Source organism: Rhinolophus hipposideros, assembly GCF_964194185.1.
Source record: "Rhinolophus hipposideros genome assembly, chromosome: 20".
NCBI classification, from domain to species: domain Eukaryota; kingdom Metazoa; phylum Chordata; class Mammalia; order Chiroptera; family Rhinolophidae; genus Rhinolophus; species Rhinolophus hipposideros.
In genome coordinates, this window is record NC_138066.1 from 346263 (window position 1) to 366651 (window position 20389).

The following is a 20389-nucleotide window of genomic DNA, read 5'->3' on the forward strand; positions in this document are numbered from 1 at the left end:
TGTACGAGTCCTCTTAGCCTGTCACAGCATAATAGGGTTTCAGAAAGCCCTCGTGTTACAGATGTCCGTCCTTGAATTACAACCTGATAAATATTATATCACCACCATTTTCATTTATAAACTCACTTGTTGAAAACTTAGCTAACAGCACCTGGAATTGTCTTTAATCTTCTTAGGCGTTGGAGAGAAGTTTTCAACTTGGGAACCAACCAAACGGGAGCTTGAACTGCTGAAACACAACCCCAAAAGACGAAAGATCACCTCTAACTGCACCATAGGTAGGTGGGTGGCAGTGCTCGGAGGTGTGGTCTGTTTCTTGGTTAGGTTTACTTCTCAGGGTTTAAAATTAGTAGATGTCAAAATGTAGGTTTCCTAACATAGTACTCTAAGCCCCTGAATAAGTCATTCATCCATTTGCTCACCAGCCACTTCTCAAGCTCCTGTTCTCTGTGGGGACCTGCGATAGGCTTGGGGTGCAGTGATGGGTGGAAATAGTCCCTGTCCCTTAGAGTCCACTTGTGTAAAAAGGCTCAAGTTTATTCTCACCAGGTTGAAGCTGCGTACAGTCATCTTCAGGGAGCGAAATATATGTGTGAGCCTGTTCTCTAGGTTTCCCAAGACTTGAAGAAAGATATTTTAAAAACTTTTCAAAAGCTATTTTTGTTTGTTAGAGATGCTGCATTCTGACCTGTCCTGTTGCCTGTTGTTAAAGAATATCTTTGGGTCATTTTATCAAAACTTAACAGTGGCTGAATTGCAGGACCAGGGGTGAGGGGTGGTGGTGATGAACAGTCCTCAGTGCAGTTTATGGAAAAGCGGCGTAAAAATCAGGACAGCATATTTCTTCTTTTTTCCTTCTTGAATGAATGAATAAAAAGAAAACGGCCACATAAATGTAGAGGAACCACTGTGATTCCGTTGGGGTTCAGTGCTCGGGTCACCCCCGCTCTCCTGTCTGCCTCCCTCCCAGGTCTGCGAGGGCTCATCAACCTCGGAAACACATGCTTCATGAACTGCATCGTCCAGGCGCTCACCCACACGCCGCTTCTGCGAGACTTCTTCCTCTCTGATAGGCACAGGTGTGAAATGCAGAGCCCCAGCTCCTGTCTGGTCTGCGAGATGTCATCCCTTTTTCAGGAGGTGAGCACTGTTGACTTCTGCAGTGTAACATTTCTGGAACTATGTTTGCTTCTCCACTCTTTGTAAAAAAATAAGTTGACTACAACATGATAAAGGAGGGCAAATTTCTAAAACCTTATATAGTGAGTAAATATGTATTATGTACATTTGTCATGGAAGAAACACATTTTTTCCAAAAGAAACCGTTACAGGACTATTGGCATTATTTTTCGAGGCCCACAAGTGACTTGGAGGACGAGAAAGAGCCCTTAGAGAGTGGCATAGCTGGCGGGCAGTGTTCATGAATACTGTGGGGGTTCGGCCTTCCCTGTTGTCTGCTCTCCGCAGTCACCGGGTGTGTAGATGCGCATGGGCCGCTTCCCTGTGTGTTCCCAAGGAGCGTGGATCTTCCTTTCTGTTGCTGGACCGCTGAGTGCTTCACATGTCTGTCTCTGTGACCATCTGTCCCGAGCATCAGGTTCTGCTCCCCTGGATGGGCTGCAGGCTACACTCGTGTCTGTCCTGTCTGTGGCTGTCCTAACCAGCGCTGACAGCTCAGGCAGCCTTGGGCTGGACGCTCTGCACTCAGCTCGGTGACCTCAAAAAAGCCTCTCAGAGCTGGAGCAGCTCAGCCATCCCTGCCACAAAATGGGGCTGCTACCTGCCCCGTAGGTTGTGAGAGGTCCTGGGCATTCGTGAGGAGTCAGTACAGGAGCCCGCAGACTCGGCCTGGTCTGTCCTGGCGATAACCTCTGCTGGCAGTCCGTGCACGCCCATTGGCCCACACGTCGGGCACTGGCTGTTTTCGCCCTGGTGTGGAGGAGGTGAGGCCTGGTTGAGCAACTGCGACAGAGCCCACCTGGCCTGCAGAGCCAGAATCGCTGACTACCTGGCCCTTTTCAGAAGAAGTTTGCCTACCTCTGGTCTAGCCTGACCATTTCCTTCATACCCACAGCATGCCAGGAACTACTGGGGTTGCAGCGGTGAGCAAGCTCAATAAAATCGTTGGGCCTAAAGGAGAAAGGCAGGTGCAATTGAAAAACCCGTGGGTGGATGGATGTGTCACTTCCATGCATGGATTTCAGCCATTTTCACTGGGCACGATTGGGTGATAGATTCAAATGGGTTTGGGTATATTAACGTATAACCTACAAAGAGTAGAGTAGAGGTCTTTTCTCTTGACACGCATGTCATGATTCACCCTGTAAGCCTAGCATAGAAAACTAGACAGTGGGAAGGAGAGGATGGCCTGCAGACGCAGCCCAGTGAGTCCCAATTCGAGGCAGCAGGTAACTTTTTCTCATGTGTCTTTGTGTTCAGCGTGTAGCATTTCGTCTTGACAAGTGATTTCGTTTGCCTTCTCTCTGAGCAGTTTTACTCTGGGCACCGGTCCCCCCACATCCCGTACAAGTTGCTGCACCTGGTGTGGACCCACGCGCGGCACCTCGCGGGCTATGAGCAGCAGGACGCCCACGAGTTCCTCATTGCAGCCCTGGACGTCCTGCACCGGCACTGCAAAGGTGTGCGTCTGCACCCTCAGCGCGCATGTCGGGACGGCGGGGGGCGGGGGTAAGGGGGGGCCAGGTGTGTGCACGCCTGACAACTACACTGGGGCTGTGTTATAATCGTAGGTTTTCCCTAGTAAGATAAACACCGTAATTATCTCGGTTCTTCATGGTTTGTTCTTACGAGTGGGAAATAGTTTCTAGTGTTGTTCTCTGACTGTTCTGGGAGTGGAGCAGGGTCCGTAATAGTGAACAGTGAGCTCTCTGTGCTTGATGGGCCTCTGCCTTGAGTCCTCTGCTGCGGCTTCCTCTTGGCCTGAGGTGTGAGGACCTCACCTGCAGCTCCTCCTGGTTGTCACAGCTACGTCAGGCCAGAGCTTCTGAATGTGCTCTGCACACAGCCTAACCATCTCCCTTCCCTGGGGAATCTCCAAAAGACCATCGTTGCTCTAGAGCAGCCAGAGCGACTAGGATCGCAGAGCTGAACCTTGCACACTTGCCAGGACTTCCCTGGCCCTAAGGCAGGTTCATTGTCCAACCAAGGGCCTTTTGTTTTCAAGTCTCTCTCGTGATCTCCCTGGAACTCGACTCCTCCCATCACATAGGCTTCTCTGTGTGGGTTTAGATGGCCTAGCGGAGGGGCCGCGGGCAGCAGCTCCTAGGACTTGGAGACCGGAGCCGAGGACTGAGCGACAGGCACGGTGGGCTCCTCCCAGCCCTGCCCGTGTGGGGCTCGCAGTCTGAAGGCCCTGTGCTGAAGTGTAACTGACGGGAATCAGCTGAGGGCTGAGTGTGGCTCAGACTCACCTGGACGGCTCCTTAGAGCACACAGTTGGCCTTTCTGTTGGGTGGCTCTGAAGTGAGCTCAGGATTTGTCGTTCCTAATGCGTTCCTAGGCGATGCCGCTGGTTCGGAGAGCACACTCTTCAAGTGTAGGTGAAGCATGCTCAGGTAACAAGTTACCTGCTTACCTGTGGTCTCTAGGCTGGTGCAGCTAGTCAAGGGTGACTTCCTGCTGGCCGCTTTCCCCTTACCTGGGGGTCCTTCAAGAACAAAGTCCTGTTTTTCCAGGTCACTTTGTTGAACAGCCTTCATGCTGCTGCCTTTCAGTGTCCCAGGGCATTGAGCTGCTCTCACAAGTGCCCTGTGGAATCTGAGATTACAGCTCAGAGACAAACCAAACTTGAGATAAATCAGCTTGTTCTGACCAACTGTCATGGCTTTTGGTTCTAGCTTTTTTTGTACCTAAATTTCTTTCTCATGAAAACATACACATGATCCTTTCAATATTTGACCTGGGAATCAAATAAAAGTTGCCTAAGAGGTTAGATAAGGTTTAATTTCCTAGTATAAAGTATAACATACAAACAGAAAAGAGCCATGTGAGAGATTAAGTTATTACTCCAAGCCCTTGAGAATAATTAAGAGACCTCTGTTTGAAAATGCATTGTGTTAAAATGTTTCTATGACAGAAAAAAATGAAGAAACCGTTGTGATTTATTCTCTGACGTAATTCCTTTTGAAATGTCTGGGAAGAAATGTAAGGCTCTTCTCAGAAACACAGTCACCAGCATTTTTCTGAATCCTGAATTCATGAGGGTTGCTAGTTCACAGCACCTGGGGGAGGCCACTTAGCCAGGCCCACTGTGCCCCTGCACAGTTCTTGTATGTGAACATCAAAGATGCGTACCCTCAGGTATCATTTATTTTTTCCCCTCAGGTATCTTGCGGCTTATTTTTCTTTGTGTCTTCCTGTATGTATTTTCCTGTATCCTAACATTCTTGTCCCATAAATGAATTTGAGATCCTTCTGGGTGGCATTTTCTCCCTAATCTCTCTAAGCAACTGCTGTCAGAAGACTGTGACCACCCTTTATTCCTGTGTCATAATTTAACTTTTTTGATATTTATATACAGGTGGGCACACATTCTATTCCCATGTCTACTTGAATGACAGTTTTATAGAATGTATGTAGGATATATATGAATATGTATTATATTTATTTCACCATATAAGTTTTATATTCACATATGTACACACGAATTATTTATACAGTTGACCCTGGAATAAGTTGAGGGGACTGACCACCTTCACAGTAAAATTTCTGGGTATAACTAAAGTTGGCCCTCCATATACTGGGGTTCCTAACCGTCAGTTACAGTTGTCCCTTGAACAGTGTGGGTTTGAACTGTGAGGTCAATTGAAAAAAATCTGCATATAAGTGGATCTGCACAGTTCTAACCCACATTGTTCAAGGGTCAACTGTAAACAATACGTATATTGAACTACGAAGGATGGGAACTATACTTATCTAGATACAACTGACTGGAAAACAGCAGTCCCTGAAGTTCCAGAATGTGGGAACTGATGAGAAAACCAGACAAGCGGGAGTCCTGCAGGGATGCTCTCTGAAGTAAGGACACATTTAGTCTAGGGAGTTTGAGTAGAGGCTTCCCTGGGAGTACTCCACCCATAGTATGACGTGTGGTCAAACAATAGGATGAATGTTTAAATAAAACAAAACTTATTACAGTAAAAGGCACATTGCATTAATTCCCTCAAAATACTCCCTGTCACTTTTAACACACTTATGCCATCATTCTTGCCACTTTCTGAAGCGGTTCTGGAAGGGAGTGTCTTAGTTGTGCTGTCGTGGCTGCCTCTAAGTCCCGAATCATTTTGACTTTGGGGGAGAACCAGCAGTCTCACGGAGCCAGACCTGTGAATAAGGTGGGTGAGGACACACCGTAATGCTTTTATTTGACAGAAACTGCCAGAAGCGACGTGTGACACGGAGCACTGTCACGATGGAGGAGGATTTACAGCACGCTTTAACACACACCTCCTCTCAGCCGTAGCTCACACCCGACTGCACCGAGCACGCTGAGACTTGTCACACACTGTTACTAAGGCTCGACGTGCCGCTTCCCGTATTGGAGATCCCTGCCTTTCGGTTGGACGGCGCTCGGCAGCAGCATTCACTGTGTTTTGTGATCACAACGAACGGCTCCGTGTCCCACATCGCTCCTGGTCTATGGCAATTTCTGTCACATAAAAACATGACGGTGTGTCCTCATCCACCTTCTTCACCGGATCTGGCACCGTGTGACTTCTGGCTCTTCCCCAAAGTCAAAATGATTCAGGACATCGAGGCAGCCACGACAGCGCAACTAAACACACGAAAGAGGACTTCTAGAACTGCTTCAGAAAGTGGCAAGAACGATGGGATAAGTGTGTTCAAAGCTAGGGGGAGTGTTTTGAGGGGAATTGATAGCAATGTGTCTTTTACTGTAATAATTTTTTTAAATTTAAACATTCACCATATTGTTTGATCACACCTCATGTGTTGGGCCACCTCACTAGAAAATACTTTTCAGTTATTCTGTAAATGCAAAAGGAATCAGTAACTTTTCCCATTTACTGAGCATTTGATACCTTTTGGTGCCAAGATAGAAGCTAAGGAGCTCTTCTTAGGGAGTGGAGAAGACGAAAATAGAAAATAAGGCAGATTGGCTGGGTCATCCTCACTTTCCCGCCAAGTGTGTTGTTTGAATGATTAGTGTCGTCTTAGTGTGAGTGTCGACATCTCAGCTTCCATGATGCCTCTGGGTGAATGGCCTCAGGCCTGGGGTCTGGGGCTCTTGGAAACTTGCTGACGTTGGAGGGTGAGGGTGGGTGCAGTTGGGCGTCACCGAGCTCTGGCCTCCCCAGGTGACGACAACGGGAAGAAGGCCAACAACCCCAACCACTGCAACTGCATCATCGACCAGATCTTCACAGGCGGGCTGCAGTCGGACGTCACCTGCCAGGTCTGCCAGTAAGTGGGGGCTTCCGGTGGGACACCAAGTGCCTCTGGGCCACGCTAGCCAGACCATAATGAGGGACCGCGGGTTCTGTCAGAGAGACGGACTCCCTGGGTGCAGCCTGTCAGCAGACTGCTGTGTTCTGAGAAGTTTTTAGAATTTTTGGATGCTGGGAGCATGACATTTAGTCACACCTTCTCCATGATGTGTCAGTAGAGTGAATCTTACAGTGGGGCATCTGCAGCACGGCCGGATGGGAAGCAGTTCTGTTTAAACAGCTGTTGGTGTGTGTTGGGATAAAATAGCTCCAATGGAAAAAAACAAGAAAAAAGAACAGGTCACCCTGATGTGAAGGTCACCGGGGCAGTGTCCCCACGGGTTGTGAGGCATCTGTCACTGCCCACACCCAGCAGTGCTTTGAAGCTCCCTGCCACCAGGAGCCAAATAATGAGTCCCCTTCAGGTACTGGACAGACGTACTCCAAAGTGTGTCAGTTTGAATTATTTCACAGATTCCATTTTCTTCAAAGTAGTGTCCCTAAATTCTTCACAGGTTTCTGTTCTGTGCACAGAGCCCAAAGCTTTCATTACCAGGAGGAGAGTGTATTGGCGGTGAGGTTAGAGGAACCCTTTCATGCACCCTCAGTGTACTCCCTTGGTTTTTATTTCACTGCAACTTTTTTAAAAAACCCTAGTCATGATCCACTGACATTTTAGAACCTATAATGGATTACCATTTGTCATTTTTGTAGGATAAACCAGATACTGGAAAAGAGTCAGTTTGCCTGTGTCATAAATGAGTTTTCTGTTAAGTAGCACGTATCATCATGGGCCCTCACTCTAAGCAGTTTAGACCATGGCTTTAAATAACTGCCTTGTTGGCCCTGGACTGCTGAACTTCCTCAGCAGGAGATTGTCTCAGGTTTACATCCTGTGGAAATTTCTGTAGTAACTGTCCCGATCTGGGAATTTCCTGTTTGTATGTTTTAGAATAAATCTCCCAGACAGAACTGGCTTCGTTAGCCACAGAATGCTGCTGTTCATCTCGGGCTCTGTGCCCTGATGGGGCGCACTCAGTATGTGAAATGTGCTTAGAGGTCTAGGTGATCACCTAGGCTCAGCAGTTCCGGGGTCCCAGATGCTGCTGAGGTAAATCCATTGATTCAGAACCTCTGGACACGGGGCCCCGAAAAAAGGCCCGAAATGATGGTGCTGATCTTCCGGGAGTGTAAACCATTGCTTTAGGAGCAGCCTTTGCCTGAGGTGTTCACACAGCCCCTCCCAGGGGCCTTGAGAGCCCAGGATGTGTTGGGTGCGAGCGTATCTTTCTCTGAGCTGGGATGTCATTTGGATAAAAGGGCAGAGCTGTAAAAGAAAGTTGAGGTACACTCACGAGGTTGTACCTCAGAAGCTGCGTGTGGTTGTCAATTCTCCTGTGTTTCTGTCTTTTGCTTCTAGTGGAGTCTCCACCACAATAGACCCCTTCTGGGACATCAGTTTAGATCTGCCTGGCTCTTCCACCCCGTTCTGGCCCCTGAGCCCAGGGAGTGAGGGCAGCGTGGTGAACGGGGAAAGCCATGTATCAGGAACCACTACGCTTACGGACTGCTTGAGAAGGTGAGAAACCTGCCAGCACTTTTGTAGAAAAGTAAAAGTCTTTTCTTGTCGGCCGTGGCCTCTCCTTGCCTTAGGCTGTTCAGAGCAGTGATTGATCAGAGTGAAGCCCTAATAAATTCAGCACCACCCAGGGTCCCAATAGGTACAGTGTAGGACATGAGAAAAGATACGACAACCTACTGACAGCTACAGTGGTGGCTCGTACTGGTTTGTCACATTTTTGCAAGGCGACTAGCTATTCTCTTCCCCAGCTCTGCACAGAAGGATGTCTGTACCACAGCTACTGTTCCACCCCCCCTCCGTGTAAATTAACAGAGAGCAAAAAGTGAAGCTCCCTCACCTTTTGTGGCTAATAACGTATGAAATTACGGCACTGAAAGAGCTGGCCTCTCCTGCTGCAGGTGATGAAAACGGATCTGTGATATGCTGGGTGCACTTACCCTTGTGTTTACATCCGTGCACTTACCCTTGTGTTTACGTTTGCTACAGCATTGATTTAGAGACGGGATTCGGTTTAGGGTGCAGTTGGTATAAAGCGTATTTACATAGCTGGTACATACAGTTGGGAGAGGGGCCAGAAACCCTTCCGAAACTTTATTTTAGTTGAGTGTAGTGCTTTACGACCTTTATTTTCTTTTACTTGCGTGAATTCAAGGCCGCTGCAGGCAAGTCCTTGTTTGGTAGAAGTATTTCTTATGGAGACGGATACGCTTCTTGATTTTGACCTTGTCGCATGGTCAGCAGGCTTAGAAGTACATGTGTCAGGTTTTAAAAAGAACTTGCTTGTTACACTGATGGATCCCGTTGTAAACGAGGTATCAGAGTTTTAATTTGGAAGACAAGCATATAAATCATCAAAACCGAAAAAAAGTTTTTTCAAGAGAGTATTGACAACAAAATTAAATTTCATGGTAAATTTCAATAAAATTGAAATTTTGCCCACAAAGCACGTAACAAGGGACGTTAAAATGCTTGGGAAGCTGTCTGTGTCCGGGTGGAAGTGGCTGAGAAAAGGTGGGGTTTGTTTGTGTCTGGTTTTATCAACAGCAAATGGTCCCTTTCAGGGTATATTGAGGGTAGCTCCCCAAGCTGGTGGAGGGAACCTAAGGTACGTGTGATCTGTAGCTCTAGAACCTCCAGGTATTGGCGTATCGCAGGGTGAGGACGGCAGGGCTGGTGGGCGCTGTCACCGTTCGCAGCGCCTGGAGCCCTTTGTGGAGGAGACGGACTTGGCAGCACTGAGTATCCTGCCCTAGTAACAGGGCAAAGCTCCTCGAGGCCCGTTGCCTCCCTCAGGGTTCCGTGCTCCCACCTGTTTGTGTGGGCCCCGTGGTGTACCCTTCGAGCTTTGTTGCCTCATTGCTATTTCAACTCTTTTATGTTTGTGTGTTGTATTTTCTCAATCGGGACTGAAATACAACGCAGTCAGACGAGGAGACTGCCTCAAACTGTCCCCACGGCATTAACCGGCTGTCGGGGCCTGCCTTTACCTTGTCAGAATTGTTGCAAGGTTGCAAATGGCAGGCCCTGGCCCTGGTGAACTCAAGCAGGTGGGGACATCAGGTAGCTCAGAAAATCCACGGGGAAGCTACCAGAACCCGGCTCAGCGAGTAGGTAGTGACCATGGGTGGCCTGGGACCCACACCCATCGACACGCAGCCCCTGCTACCTGGCGGCCCCGGTGCAGTCAGCATGCCGTTCCTGAAAAAACAAGGTTTCCCACATCTGCTTCTTCAGAAAAATTATTCCAGGGACCAAGTCCCCCTGAGGAGTGCGCAGCTGGCCGAGCCTGGGTCGGTGCCTGCATTGCTGGGGTGGGAGGAGCAAATACTGGCTCTTGTGGTCACCTTCCCGGATGGCAGGTGGGCCCTGCTCCCGCCGGCTTGGAAACCCCGCGCGGGGCCAGGGCGGCGTGGATAGATACCCGAGAAGGTATGTGAATTGGGCTCCATTTTCCTCCCCTAGTTCCTGTATGTATAACTACATGAATTTGCAGTCAAATTCTCTTCATGTCTGACGTTGTGGGACTCGTTCGGCATGTTTTTGGGGTACTGAAGCAGCTTTCGTGGCAGGAAGTTAGTTTGGCTGAGATGACAGTGATTCGGGGGTGGGCACTGCACATGGAAAGAAAAATGACAAATTATCAGGAACTTCTGGATGAATAAAAGGTTAGACAACATCCAGACATGACTTGAGTGCTGAGCATTTTGCACTGCATTGGTGTAAATATTTTTAAATGTATATCATCATGAGAAGTAGTCTGCTTATTGACCAGATGCTTAATTGATAATAGTTAGCAATGCAGATATAATTGGCTGAAGCATGTGAATCACAATTCGAGGGTAATTAGAATATCGGCACCCCCAGTCTGACTGGTCAAGCCCCAGAACGGACTTCAGGAAGCTCGAACCTGTCGTAAAGGTGGTCCTGACGCAGGTCTCAGGGCTGTGCCATCTCCTCACTGGAGGAAGGCCTTTGAGCCCCTTGAAGGAAGTGTTCCTTTTAGCTTGGAAGTTTGTTGCCTCAGGCACCTGCATCCTACCATCTGTCCCCTGCTCAGAACTCGGAATGCTTGAGGGACGCCGGAGTCCTAGGCCCCATTTTAGCTGCTCTTGGCATTGGACTTCAGTTAAAATGCAGTGGTTTTCCTCTGTGCACAGTCCTCTGCCTGCTAGGGGCACCGGTCTGAGGACTTGGTCCTGCTGCTGCCGCCACAGACCGGAAGGAAGCTTGCTGAGACCTTAGGGAAGCCGTCGCGGCCGCTGGCCCCTGAGCAGTACGCGTGGGGTGGAACAGAACTGTGTTTTGAATTGGAAAGTTGGGTGATGGAGTAATGTGGCAGCGCTGGTGTGTACCCCAGTCTTCTCTGGTACCTGGGTACATTCTTCCCAGTGCTCTCGAGGAGCCAGTTCTTGTCAAACTGCCCCGATGGTTTTTTCTCCTAATGTTTTTTACAGTTTATTCAAATCAGGATCCAGAGTAGGTGTACACATGACATTTGGTTGAACGACCTCCTAAGTCTCTTTAAATCCAGACTTCGGCTCCCCCCCTTTCTTTCCTTGGTCATTTGTCCACAGAATTTCCCACACTCTGCACCTTGCCGAGCGCGTGTGGGCTGGTTCTTGCAGGTTGCAGTGAACATGCTAGGATGCCTGCTCCACCCTCCCTCCTGCATGAGATGTAACTGTTCTCACAGTTCATTCCTGGCCACCTTGTGAGCAAGCACGGTCAGCTCTGCGCAGGGGGCCCTTGTGCTTCCCGGGCCGAGATGGCAGAAATTCCAAAAGATAAACAAGGATTTCCAGACCCAGTTGTGAAAAGGTCGAATTTTCTGTTTGTTTTTCAGCTTTAAACTTTAAAAGTTTGGCATAAACTATATTGAAACGTGTTTCATGGGTTTTTATCTTTGGTAGCTACCACCTGTGCCAGAAATGCTTGCCGACCTCTCTGGTGCAGCCTTTCTATCTCGTGACCTGTTTTCCTTGTCAGAAAGTTACCATTTCCCCAAATGTCTCATTTTTTTAAACTTTTTAACTTTGAGATGATCGTAGCTTCCCACGCAGTGTAAGAAGGGGTCCATGGCGAGCCCGTGTATCCGTCACCCAGGTTCCCTCAGTGGTAACTTCTTGTAAAATGACATCCAGTGTCACAGCCAGGACAGTGACATCGGTGCAGACAAGCTGCGGGCCCCTCCACCGTGGCAGGAGCCCTCCCTCCGCTCCTGCCTCCTCACCCCAGGCAGCCCCGATCTGTTCTCCATTTCCATGGATTCCACCGCTCAGGAATGAATCACACGACGTGTAACCCTTGGGGACTGGCTTTCTTCCCTCGGCACAGTCCGTTGGTGGTTCGTCCAGGTTGGCTTATCAGGGGTCTGTTCCTTTGTATGGCTGACGGGTGTCCCGTGGGGTCATGTACCAGCTGGTTTCACCACTCAGCCCGTGAAGGACGGCGGCGCTTCCAGGTTTGGGCGCTCACAGTAAAGCTGCTGTGACCACTTGTGTGCAGTTTTCTGTGAGTGGAAGCTTTCGTTTTTCTGGGACAAATTTGATTGCTGGGTCTTAATAGTAGTTAGAAAATTATTAGTATTTCATCAGACGTCGCATTTAAAAAAATTTAAGATAAATATTTTTTTAAGTGATTAAGAGAGAACGTATAGGAAGTAGTTTCAGCTTTTCTTTCTTTGTGAAATTACAAACACCCCTAACTCTATGTAGATTTTCAGCAGGGAAATTAATCTATTGCAAGTGATGAAGTAACTCTTCTCCCTCTCTTCTCCCATCTTTTTTTCTTAAAAATATATATTTTAAATGCCTGGTAGATTTACCAGACCAGAGCACCTGGGAAGCAGTGCCAAGATCAAATGCAGTGGTTGCCATAGCTACCAGGAGTCTACTAAACAGCTCACCATGAAGAAACTGCCCATTGTAGCCTGTTTTCATCTCAAAGTAAGTCTCCCAGGAAATTGAGTCTGTGGCAGACTCAATTTTTAGTCCCTAGGACAGCTGTACAGCCTGTGGGTTTGGTGTACAGAGTACATTTTATAACTGCAGTGACTGTAAGGAACGCTAAAGAGAGAAGGGGAATAGGTTGTAACTCCGTCTTCTGTTGCCGAGAGGTCTGCTGTGGTGATCAAATCGTGATGAAAATAGGATGGGAGTTGCTCTTCTCGGGGTGGAGGTTGTTAAGGTTTCACTACTCCTACCTAAATTCTTCCATCCTCCCTCAAAATTTTGGTTTTTCTTTTACTTAACAGCAAACAGAGATGCTTAGCGTTGTGTCCAGGGGTCAGCAAGCTGTTTCTTGTAAATGGGTCAGGTAATAAATATTGTAGGGTTTGCAGCCATATGATCTGTTTCATATTCTTCTTTGTTTTATTTTATGACCCTTTAAAACTGTTAAAAGGAAAAAAAAAAAAAGAAAACATTCCTAGCTGCTTACTGGATTTGGTGGCCCCTGATCTAGTCAGGGGAATGCCTCGTACCTAATGAAAGAGACAGTATGTTTGTTTTTGCTTTCAGAGGTTATGGGTGTTTGTTCTCTACTCTTCTATCTTGCACTTTGCTGGGTTTGTTTTCTGTTTTGCACACTTATGACTTTGAAGAATCACATCATTTTAAGAGTTGACTTGAACCCCATACATTAGATTTCTAGGGATTGTTACTGTGTTATGGAATCTGTAAGCTCCAGACATGGCCAGGAGGTGATCAGAAAAGGAATGAAAACCCTACTTTGGGGTGTGCACAGAGAAGCCCGTGACAGCTTCATTCCTCTTCCTTCTCTCCCCCGTTTGTGCAGCGATTTGAACACTCAGCCAAGCTGCGGCGGAAGATTACCACGTACGTGTCCTTCCCCCTGGAGCTGGACATGACCCCCTTCATGGCGTCCAGGTGCGAAAGGGTTTGTCCCCTCGTCTGTCGTCGGGAGGGTGTGGCTCTGTGAGGACAATGATTGGCACCAGCTCCCTGATGAGGCGGTTGACAGAGCATGGATATAACTGCACGTCCTTAAACTGAATGATTACCTGACCTTAACCCAAGACACATTTTAGTTTAATGAGTTGTTTTTCCTCAGATGTTCTCTTTCAGCTTTGGCTTTTCCCAAGCAATCCTTTATCACCTTTCAGACCTGGATATTCATCAAGATAGGACCACAGTGTTTTAGCTGATCGAACTGATTTTGGGATACAGATAAACATAGTTGATTTTGCAGTTGTACATTCCATAAAATTTACATGACACTTGCTAATATATTGGACACATGTTAGTTTCCGGGAGGGCACTGTAACAAGTTACCACAAACTTGGTGGCTTCAAGCCACCAAGGAAGGTGTTGGCAGGTCTGTTTCCTTGGAAGGACCCAGGGTGGTTCCATTCCCTGCTGGGAGGTGTGCCGGGTCGGTCTGGGCTGGCTCCATACCGTGCAGCACCTGTGCTCTGAGTAGCTCGTTCTGGCAGCCTGGGCCTCGGTTTCCTCACCGTGGCGTGGGGCTGGGGAGTCTGTGCCTGACAAGCATGGTTGGAGGAAGTAGGAAGCGTCTGCAGCACGGGTCCAGACAGTGTCTGGCGGGGAGGCCCCAACAGTGTCCTTCTTGTTGTCTGAGCCGTGCGTCTGTTTGGTTCATTATTTTAAATGATGCTCAGCGTTGCTTTTGTTTGTCACAGCAAAGAAAGCAGGATGAATGGGCAGTACCAGCAGCCAGCGGATAGTCTCAATAATGATAACAAGTAAGTGGTGCCCTGGGGGGTGCCCCAGGCACCTCGGGCTGATCAGGAGCCTGGGGTCTTGGTGGGACTTGCAGGGAGGGCCCCGCCTGCATTCCTGGGGAGACGACTGCATTTACGAGGGGCAGTGGCAGAGCTCGTTTCCTTTGACCATTGGCCTGCTTTCTGCCCACTAATCTGTGTTGAGAATCCGTAAGCCTTCTGTTAGGAAAGGACTTTTCACACCTTTATCATAAACACTCCCTCCTGTTGTAGGAGACTGACCCCTCTCTCCTGGCGTCTGTGTAACTGAGGGTCCGGCAGCCCGGCATCTGCCTTCACTGGCATTGGAAAGGCCTGTGCTCTTTTCTTTGCCGTCCTTCTTACCGTTGATGTGGCAGAAAAAATGAAAGAGAATGGTCACGGTGTCTCCCAACACCAGTTGCTCTCACCGCTTCCACTAAATGTGGTCCCAGCGAAGGAGCTTGAGAGCTGAGAGGAGGCCACACGGGCGCTTTCCTCGCTGCCTTCTATGCACCAGCTTTGGTTCCTGGGCTCAGTGAGCTACGCCTCACTACGCAGGCTTCTGACTGCTAGTGACGAAATGGAGTTACCTGCTCTGTTTCTCCCCCCTCCTTTCCTTCCACACCAGGTACTCCTTGTTCGCCGTTGTTAACCATCAAGGGACCCTGGAGAGCGGCCACTACACCAGCTTCATCCGGCAGCACAAGGACCAGTGGTTCAAGTGTGATGACGCCATCATCACCAAGGCCAGCATTGAGGACGTGCTAGACAGCGAAGGGTATGTCGGGGTGCGGGTTGTTTCCCCGATTCGATTACATGGAATCCAAAGCCGCGTCTGCTCTTGGTTCCGTTCAAGGAGGTTCACTTTCGGTGGCGGGAGTAAGGCGGCTTCTTCTGGAGGGGTGCCAGAGCCGAGATAGTAGCTGGCAGGACAGTCCTGATTACAGGGAATGTGGTGTGGTGTGGTGTGGTGTGGTGTATTTCAGTCACGCCTGAGCTGACACATACCTTCTTTGGTGGCTCCTCTTTTCTTTCCCATTTTTTTCTAATTCTGCCAAATCCTTAGTCCTCAGACGGTCAGTAGGATCCTAGCCCCGGGGACGAGCTGCCTGCCATGAGCTTGTGAGGCGTGTATGGACGGTGTGTTCTGAGCTGTGGGGGGGTCCCCTTGGGAGAGTGTGTAGATAGTTTGTGTTGGGGAGGACAGACTTGTGGCTGAGGTCAGAGCAGAGGGGTTCGCCGGCATCTGTTACAGGAGTCTTACCAGCGAGCCCCGGCACAGGCAGTGGCAGTCACACAGGACACGCCGGCCTCAGGGGCTGTGTGGGAGGCAGGACTGGCAGGATTCACTACGTCCTGGTGGGTGGGCTTGGCCCTGGGCATTTGGTGGGGCACTGCCACTACCTCACTAAGGACTCATCCAACCAAGAAAGCAGACGGCTGTGGTGCCAGGGTTCTGGCTGGGGAGCGGCGGTTCTGCCTGACCTCTTGTGACATCGAACACAACCATGCTTTTTCTTTGCCTACTCAGATACCTGCTGTTCTACCACAAACAGTTCCTGGAATATGAGTAGCCTTACCCTCAGCTGGTCGGGAAAATGAAGGCCCTGAGTTGGCAAGCCCCACAGAATGAACCCCGACCTCCCCGACATCGTGATCCCAACACCCACACAGAAGTGCCCCGAAAGCATCAGATTCTTCTGCGGCCTGGGCCCAAAGCGGCAGCAGCTGGTGCCCGGGACCGGGCTTTGAATGGACACGTGCTGCGGTGGGAGGAGGCTCCAGGAACTGCACGACCAAAAAATCTGCATGGAAGGGGCCAAGTAGATGTTTCACGAGTGTATCTCCTTTGCTCCTCAAGCAGATGTGTGGGCAGTTGGGGTGGGGGTACCCCCACAGCATGGAGCAGCCTTGCCCTGGTGCTTCAGTTCCGTTGCATGACAGTTAAAAGGCGCCAGCCCGTTTTACAATTATGGGTCCATTAAAGCAGTAGAGAGGACAAAGATTCTGTGCAAGGAGGACTGTGCGAGTATCTTTGTGAGGTTAAGTATTGAGTATGTGTAGTGTGGGACTCTTAGCTTCTCTTTAGTCTGCAGGTATCAAGACCCCCCTCCCCCCACCCCCAGAGTCTGTGGAACTGAAGACACTAACTGGGGTTTCCAAGCACGTCTGTTCTGCAGATAACGTAGCATCAAACTGCATGTGGAAATATCAGCCTGGGTGTTCTCCCTCAGTTTTCTAGGAATAGGCATTTTCTCATCCCCCTCCCTTTTCCTCTCTGTCCACAATGGTGAATTTCATAAATGTAATGATAATAACGTGAATGAATTATTCAGTTTGTACTGAAATCTAGGTAGTTTTTCCTTTATTCCTGAGAGTGACTCTTGCTTTTGGTGCTGTTTGGTTGCGTGCGTACCCCTGCGGCCCCACCCCTACCCCCATCCCCGGAAGCATGTGTGTCCTGGTGAAAGCTCACAGACCAGCAAAGGAGAATCAGGCTGCAGCTCACTGTCTCTATCATGTTAATCGTTTGAGTACGTGAAGCATTTCTCGGTGGTTTCATTGCTTCCCTTCCTGTTTTCTTCTTGGCCTCCTGTCCCACCTGCTGTCCCTGTCGCTGGGATTGAAGCTGGAGTAGCTTCCAGTGGAGACTGTGTTACATTGCTGAGTGCTCTGCTTTACATTCAGTGTAGTTGAAATTGTAGTAGGAAAAAGTGACTGTGATTGAGCTTGTGGGAAGAGCTGACTGAGGAGCTGGAACAGTGCATTGTTGTTTGTAAGCTATCTTGCATGTACCTAGCTATTGAAACCCAAACTTACATTGTTTGTCCATTTCTGAGAAATTGCAACCCAGAGATATAGGGGAGAGAAAGTTGCTTTAGTATAGTTGTGAAACAAGCTGTGCTTGTCCTGGGAGCCCAGTCTGCCTGAACTGGAATATTTATTCCTGGAGAAGAGTAGAATCATCTATTTCAGGGTCAGCAGACTTTTTTCATCAAGAGCCAGATGGTAAATATTTTAGGCTTTGTGGGCCGTGTGGTCTTGCCAGCGCTAATACATAAACAAAGGAGCCTGGCCGTGTTCCAATACAACTTGATTAATGGACACTGACATTTGAATTTCATATCATTTTCACATGTCAGGAAAGAAAATTTTTCACTATTCCTGGCTGACAGGCCATACAAAATCAGGCAGTGGACCAGATCTGGCTCATTAGCTAGCTAAGTTAGGAGGTGGGGTAGTCACAGCAGGTAGAGTAGTTACTGCTCGGTATGGAGAATGCTAGATTATGCAAAGAAACAGTCATACTGCAGAATCATCATGTCTGGAAAAATCCCCAGTGATAGGGGTTTGGGTTTTTTTCAACTTCAGTTGACATTCAGTATTATTTTGTATTAGTTTCAAGTGTACAGCAGTGATAGTGTTTCTGGCACTTGCTCATTTGCTCAGTTCATTCTTACATTTCTGCATTTAAGGAGCATAGGTTTTAAAGCGTGTTTTAAAACAGCAGGCGTTACCAGAGAACTATAGATGGGTTCAGATTTTGAGAAGTGGCCCCATGTGTCCGACGGGTGTGTGTGTGTGTGTGTCTTTCTGCTAGGAAGATTTCTTTAGAAAGAGGTGTTGACTTTCATAAGGAAAGACTAATGGAAAGGAGAATGACTGAAGTTGGCCTGCTGAGTTCTTAGCCAGGGAGTCTTTGGCTAAGGTGCTTTGCCGCCTGTGACCCCCTGGCTTTCCTGGAGTGTCCTAAATGCAGTGTGGGGACAAAGCAGCTGTAATGGCCTTGGAGTTTCTGGCAGATTACCTGTGGCCAGCCTGCTTCCCAAAGAAGTCTGCCACTCACTCACCTACACCCCTTCCTGCCTCCACTTGCGTTCCAGGCTCAGCTGCTCTGAGAACACGAGGGCCGAGGACCGGGGGACACAGTGCGGCCATGTGTCTTTTGTAGACGTTACTTTAAACTTTTGTATCCAAAGTAGTTCTCTTTATTCCTCTCTTTATTCCGTTTGGCATTGGCGTTCTAAGCACGTACCTCTCTGTCTGCTGCTGAGAAACTCCCCTCCGACTGAAAGAACTAATGTGGAGGGGGTGTTTCTGCCAGTGTGGTGTTTGCCCTCTCCCTGCGCTGCCAGCTCAGCCGTAGGCCCTGCACTTGCTGTGCTCATCTGAACTTGTCTCATTAGGAACAAATTGGTACATAATGGGTTTGGGAATTTCTTTTGTTTTAAGCTCCTGATCCAGGAAAATGGTTTTCTTGTTTGCTGACAACCACCCTATGTAGGTGCTCAGCTCACTGCCTAGTGTGTCTGGCCACTAAGGAGTCACCGAGTGACCCCACCCCACCAGGGTGTTGAACATGACCTGTATTTCCCAGAGGTTGACCGTCCCTTGAGCCCTTTACGGTGAATAGCGGCCCTCTGCTCTTCAGATCTCAGAAGTGGGTTCCGAGTAGTGTAGTGAGCGGTGGATCAGGGCCCGAGCTCGGGAGGCAGCCTGAGGGCTGCGTGGCCGTGCCCTCCTGGGGCCCACGCAGCCCCTCTCCGGTCGGGTGCTAGAACATGCCAGGACTCACCTTCTGCAGCGGCCCCTGTACCATATAAACCCGAGCATTGGTGGTTGGGCTTGGTGTGTGTGCTTCCCTTGTGTAACTGCCCCCTTTTTGACCTTTGAAGTGACTGTTTCGTTTGCTGTAACTGAAAACAAAAATTGTAAGAAGATTCCAGTGATCATGCTGTGGATTAATTATCCAGATGTTTACACCTCTTTTACCTGTCATTTTGAGGAACTGTTTGACTCTTCGCCCTCCCTTAATGGCTTGTAGTCTATCCTATGTCATAATAAAGCTACATTTTATTCTGAAAACTGGCCGTCTCTGCCCTTCCTATCCCAGCAGCCAGAGAGGGGCGGCAGGCTGCGGCATCTAAAATAGATGAGCGAGGAGAAGATAGGCAGTTGATTCTGTAACTGGCCACAGGGCTGCAGTTGACATCTGACATCCTTCTCTTCCCCCCTGCACACTTCCTTGCCCTCAAAACCTTAGCTGCTCTTTACCTGGTTGATCCAAACCTTCATTTCTGAAGTGTCCTTTTCTGGATGCCATTGTTGCAAGTCTGTTTGCTGCTCTTACATAGCAACACCAAGAGGCGCCAGAGCAGTTCTCGGGGAGTCCGGCCTTAGTCCTCCTGGCCCCTTTGTGCAGCAATCTTTTCAAATTAAATGGAGCCAGGGTTGTCTTCCCCAGGGGAAGCACCCCCTTTGGTGTCTAAGACCTTCACGTCAGCAAAGCCCAAGTTTTCTAGAACAGGAATAGGAAAAATGTGTGATGGGGTTATTAAGTGTAATAATGCTGCAAAGTGCGATCTCACTCCCACCCCTTGATCTTCGGACCAGTATGTCCTGGCTCCTGTCCCCCACTCCTGTGGTGGAGTGCGCACCATTAACTGTCTCTGGTTAAAAGCATAAGTCATCCCAGAAGAGAAGAGCCCCAGCCCTTCTCCAGAACAGTCTTCAGTACGCGCAGCTGCTTCTGGGTGGTGGGTGATAACAGGAAGAACAGTTCCATAGACACAAGCCCCGTGCTGCATGGCCTTTGCTGTGAGTTGCGTTCCCTGATCAGAAGCCATACTACATGGAATGTAGAAATAGTGGATGGTGGCGCTGACAGGGTCGGCAAATCCATAGCCAGAATATTGGTTTATCCCAGTGAAGGCAAATTGACCCCTCCATGATGGAAGAGGCCCAGAATCAGCAGGTGGCTTCCTGGGCCTCCTAGGAAATGCCATTCCAGGGAGTCAGTGCTACTAGTCTCTTGTTGGCTGGTTAGGCACGCTGCCCGTCGTCAGCCTGGCGATTCTTGGTCAGGGCAAGTCTGTGACGTTGAGCCTGTCTTACCTCCACCGAGCAAGCCTGGTGGCTGGGGCAGGAAGCTGATCCATCCACGTGGCATGCCATTTGTCCCCCCAGTCATTAAGAGCAGCCTCTGGGGGGGTTCTCGTGAGCATACAGCCTGTGCCCATTTTGAGAGATCTGTACCCATCCAAATGTTGTCACTGAATCTTTCCGTCAGGTTCCAAGTCCTTGACCATCCAGCCAAGCTGTTAGCAACTCCCCATAAGT

At 49.0% G+C, this 20389-nt stretch overlaps 1 protein-coding gene across 1 annotated transcript in view; it reads left to right on the forward strand.

Moving 5' to 3' along the window:
* Positions 1–19131, forward strand: part of USP22 (ubiquitin specific peptidase 22) — a 46679-nt gene extending 27548 nt beyond the window's left edge. Inside the window, exons 4-13 of the mRNA XM_081027820.1 lie at positions 177–278; positions 971–1140; positions 2492–2639; positions 6336–6441; positions 7885–8043; positions 12365–12491; positions 13342–13433; positions 14207–14269; positions 14898–15047; positions 15801–19131. Of these exons, the coding sequence (XP_080883946.1) occupies positions 177–278; positions 971–1140; positions 2492–2639; positions 6336–6441; positions 7885–8043; positions 12365–12491; positions 13342–13433; positions 14207–14269; positions 14898–15047; positions 15801–15843 (1160 nt within the window). The 3' untranslated portion in view covers positions 15844–19131. The remainder of the gene's footprint in view (positions 1–176; positions 279–970; positions 1141–2491; positions 2640–6335; positions 6442–7884; positions 8044–12364; positions 12492–13341; positions 13434–14206; positions 14270–14897; positions 15048–15800) is intronic.
* Positions 19132–20389: the final 1258 nt, after the last annotated feature.